The sequence below is a fragment of the Nestor notabilis genome, unplaced genomic scaffold (genome assembly GCF_000696875.1).
Source record: "Nestor notabilis isolate BGI_N333 unplaced genomic scaffold, ASM69687v1 scaffold30133, whole genome shotgun sequence".
NCBI classification, from domain to species: Eukaryota; Metazoa; Chordata; class Aves; order Psittaciformes; family Psittacidae; genus Nestor; species Nestor notabilis.
Window position 1 is genome coordinate 3,877 of NW_009922869.1, and position 4,918 is coordinate 8,794.

Sequence of the window (4,918 nt, forward strand, 5' to 3'; positions counted from 1 at the left end):
AAGTGAAAGCCATTTTCTACAATGATTTTTCTTGTCTCAGACGGATCTGTTCTGCCATAGCCTCAGTAAACCTTTGCCCTTTCTATAGTGCTGTGGCCTGGAAAACTCAAAACAGGAATGGAAAAGGCCATTCTGACTGGCCCCAGTTCCCAGCAGACTGAATCACCACCTCTGCCCTCAAGCAGATCCAGTCGTGTTGGAGCATGAAAGAAAAGCCTGTAACGGTCAAGAGGAGAAAGCTCACTGCAGCCTGAGATGTAGTTTTCTTCCCTTCAGAGTTGCAGGAGGGCTGTGACTGAAATGCGTTCTGTGGAATGGTGTTTCTGTATGATTTTTTTAGAAGAAATGCTAAACTACTACCATAAGTCTGCACAAAACAATCCATTTTACTTAGAGCATAATCCCCTAATTCAGGCTGTCCTGCTTTAAGAACTGGTGCTTGAAATGCTCCAGCAGTTCAGGTGCAAACTTATCAGCGGTCAAGTTCTTGGCATTCAAGATCCCTTCATGTGCTTCCTGGAAGAGCTGCTTCCCCACTGCCTCTTCCACCCGCCTACGCCACGCTGATAGCTTTGGCCTCTCCTCAAAGAGGTCGTAGCCAGCACCTACAGGCTGCAGAGAGACAGCAAGAGAACCCAGGAGTGAGTCAAACAACCACTGACAGGAGTGGGACCACAATGAAGCACAGATGCTTTTGGCTCAAGGCAGTAGATGCTTGTCACATCGGATGGAGCTCAGCTCTGGTTCTTAGCTCATAGGAAACAAGTGGTGTCAACCCAGCAGCTGCTGTTCCCTGGGACATGCAGTGAAAGCTAACCCAGGAACTGCCTAATGTGGAACAGAGGTCAACATGTCACTTTCAAACACCTGTAGTTCTCCTTGTTAGTTTATGATTTATCTTTCTGAGGAATTTTGTCCATACTACTACAGGGAGAACTGTCCTGTCAAAGCAGGTGTTCCCTGGCAAATTATGGTCAAAGTTAAAAAGGAAGAAGACTTAACTCCACTAAAGAGTTAACTGCAGAGAGAAAGATCTGCCAATAAAGAGGTGGTGGTACCTGGCCTGCTCACATCCCATTGTACACAACCAGCAGTGCTGGGTTTGGTGCTCACCTGCATGAGCTCCACCAGTGCTATGAGGTCCGCCAGGGAGATCTCACTGCCTGCGATGAAGGGCTTGTCCTGCAAGAACTTCTCCTCAAACTGCTTCAGGACAACATTCAGCTCTTCAATGACACCTTCCAGTTTCTCTGGAGGAAGTGGCTTGCCTGTGAGGAGAGGCAGCAGCACCTGGCAGGGAGGAGAAACAAGCTCCTTTTCACATGTATATCTACAAACTTCATCCACAGATTCTCGCTGCCACTTCTGAGGACCCCTCACCAGCCATGCACTAGAACAACTGGTACCACTGATCTCCTCTGGCAGATTAACATTAATGTCTGTCATTACTTCCTGGCTGTTCTTGTCTCCTCCCTAGAAAGTCTGAAATTTCAACCACGAGAGTCTCCTCTCAAGGGAAGGCTGCATCATCTGCAAGCAACTGCATCTTGTTTTCCAATGTGAGTTTTGTTCTTTCCATGATGCTGGGCAGCAGACAGTGAGCTGTGCCTGGGGACAGCTGCTCACCCAGCACAGGTTTGTTCTGCACCTCACAGAGCTGTGGCTGCACCAAGAAGGATTTGGGCCACTTCAGTTAGGCTCGGCAAAGCAGCCAAGTCAGTTCAAGATGTTTTGTTCCTGTCACCTGGCTTGTATGTTTGCTCCGAAGGGCCCTGCACACAGAAGGGCCATTGCACTCACAGCTCTTAGTTTTTGGTATATAATATCTTACCTTTGTTAAGAACACCTTGCTCCCCTTCCCACGGATGTTGATGTGCTGCCATGACAGGTACTCATCAACCCTAGCCCTTTTCTGCAGGTCGGATGGGTACCAGTGATCAGGAGTCTTGAATTTCCGGACCATGTACAGGAGGATTGCAATGCTGCCCAGTGAGCAAGACATAGCCATGAGCTGATAATCCAAGATTAAAACACCTTGTCCTTTCTTCTCCCCCAGGTTGTGTGCTGCTGGACCAGCAGCAATACAAACCTGATCTGAGTCAGGTAGAAGTGCAGGACACACAAATGTTAGTAAGGCACAGCACACAAGTTTGTGCTGACTTGACCAGCGAACGCACAGTGCACTGGCAGAATCTAAGCATTAGGGTAAACAATACTGCAGTAGGGGGTAGAGCTTATTTGAACCTCACCTCTCTGATAAGGTGAAAGAACCATCCCTCAGTGCAGGCACCTTCATCAGCATGTTCACCTTCTGGAACTCCTCCGTCCTGTGCTGCCCTGAGGAGGGAAATGAGAGAGCTTACTTGACAGTGATGCTCAGGACCTATCTGCAAACACCTGAGGAGTCTGTGGGCACCATCTGGCCTCAAGTTCCTGGTTTTGATTGTACAAATACGATCTTGTTTAAGTTTAAAAGCAATCAGAAAGTGCCACAGGATGAATAGGAAGTGGGCCCTATGATGTCGGCTTATGTGCTTATTGCCTGTGCGTGAGAACCACCTCTTGACAAAGGTCAGAATGGTTAAAAGTCCTTTCATACCAACAGCACTTGTCAACTCTGGGCTCTATCAGCTCTGCATTTGTGCCTGGGGGTACCTGTGCCATGCAAACCCAGTGCAAACATCAAGTGCCTTTGAGGAAAGGGAACTTGATATCAGAAATATGAACCACAAGGACAGTGAGAAAGCAATTGTTTTTGTTGTTAATGGTTTTTTCCAATAAATGTAATTTACAAAAAAATTTATAAATGTAATTTATATTCAACTCTAGTTTTAGTCCTCAGATTGGAATAATTGTCTATGATTCCATAAAAAGGCATGGGTACTTCATTACAGATCTATCAATCAGCTCTCTGACTTTTGCATATCCTTTATCAGAGCACATATGGATTTGAGTTTGCTTTTAAGCTATCTTGCAGATGTCCCCCAAAAGGTAGGCAGAGTGAACCTGGCAGGAGGAGGTGCTTTGTTCATCTGTGGTCTCGATGTGCTCCATTACATTTGAACCCAGTCCCAGAAGCCTTGTTTTATGTGACTTGCTCATGCCAGCCTTTCCTAGCCACTGGCTTCAGTCACATGTGTGTACCTCTGTATTCAAGCTTCTCTAACATCTGACCCTGTGCCATGTCCTGCTGCATGAGTAACCTGAGGATCTGTGCCAGAGGAGATGCTCCTGAAGCCATTTTAGTTTTCCTAGTACTTGGCAAACCAGATTTGTGACTATTCCCCTGTCACTTGGCCCACAGCATGTCTCCACCACACCCTTTCACAAAGACACTGGGATTTCCTGCATGAGGTGTGCCTATTCCAGGTCCTCAGGTGCCCCTGCAGTGTCATGATGTCTATCTGTTCTTGTTCTTTCTACCCATTTCCTTGAGACCTACTGGGGGCCCCAAGAGCTTTTCGGGGGGGACACATTTAACCTACTGGCTCAAATCTTGTGTATGTTCCCTCACCTGGTCCTTACATATAGTGTAGTGAGGACACCCACACTGTACTCTTGAGCAAGCACTTATTTGGGGCTGGTGTGCCCACAGTTGTGTGCCCAGCAGGTGGTTATGGAGCTAGCCCAGCTGTAGGTGCCAGGAGTGCTTCCCTATAGCTGCAGGAATGGGATGTGCCTTTAGCATTCCTGTAAGCCAAATTACCCACCTCAAATCTGTTGACCAAAAGCAAGCACTGATGCCACAGGACACAGCCCCAGTCTCAGTATTTCAGTTGTTCTGTTCTCCTTGATGCTCTCATTGCTTGCCTGCCAGTCTCATCTCCTCTGCACCAGTGTCCCACCTCAAGTTCATGTATTGGGGAAGAAGGGGAAGGACACTAAATGAGCCTGCCCCCAGCAATAAACAATAGCAACGTGTTTTCTGATGTGGACGGGTGGGAGGAAAGCTGCAGTTAATGTGCAGTCAATGCACAGGGGATCAGGAGTGCAGGGGAACGCCCAGAGACTAAACCACAGTACTCCTGAGGTTTCTTTGAGTCACAAACTGAAGCGTCTTTTGTTCCTTTATCAATTTCAGCCCCAGGAGCCTCTCATCTTTTGTTGGTTTTAAGCAATACTTACTGAGGCATTTTTATGCCTGATACATTACCTTAATTTCAAGTCCAGGAGCTCTGGAAAGGTTGAGAGATAGGTTTTGCCAGCTTCAGTTACAAAGAAGATACAGATCTTTGGGCATCCTTTGGTGAAAATACATGATACTTCTTGGGCAGGCTCCTACCAATTATCAGTTGGTTTTCGTACAAACTAAACCACCTTCTCCTCTTCATTACTCAGCATTCCGGTCCCTGGCAGCTGCACAGCCTTGCTCTGCTGCCTTGCCTTTGCAAGCCTGTTCTCAACCCTCAGAAAACAAGATGATCACAAACAGCTTGACCCGATGAACATCCAGAGGGGTGTCAGGCTGTCCTGCCCTACTGCACATGGGCAGTCACCTCTGAGCTCTGAGCATGAGGACCCTTCCCAAGGGGCTGTCAACCCCTGCCAAGAGGAGAAAAGCTGCTCAGCAGCAACCGCTGCTGCTCATCAAAGTGCAGTTTTCTAATGCAGTTGAATTAGCAAGAACTGCACACCTCGGCTGTGCTCGCCCACACATGAACGTCCCATCTGTCTTGCTTTTGCTTTGTTTCCCATCTAAACGGGGAATGGCCTCGCATCCAGCACATCCAGACCCCTTCTCAGAAAAGCAGTCGGGTTTTTTGGAGAGCCGTTTTCTGATGGGCTGGGGATGATTTCAAAGGCATCGCAATACCACACACCTCTACAGAATCGTACTTGTTGCAGAGGCTCCCTCCCGTAGCACCGAGGGGCAGGACTGAGTCCCACCCGCGGCGCGGCTCTGTCCAAGGAGCCGGGT

At 48.0% G+C, this 4,918-nt stretch overlaps 1 protein-coding gene across 1 annotated transcript; it reads right to left on the reverse strand.

The window, feature by feature from the left end:
- Positions 1 to 405: 405 nt before the first annotated feature.
- LOC104400524 (glutathione S-transferase theta-1-like) lies at positions 406 to 2,790 on the reverse strand (the record flags this gene model as incomplete). Its single annotated transcript, XM_010011853.1, has 5 exons — positions 406 to 612; positions 1,114 to 1,290; positions 1,832 to 1,982; positions 2,250 to 2,339; positions 2,774 to 2,790. Coding segments are annotated over 5 exons (642 nt in total), but the record flags the coding sequence as incomplete, so codon positions are not given.
- Between the last annotated feature and the right edge of the window lie 2,128 nt (positions 2,791 to 4,918).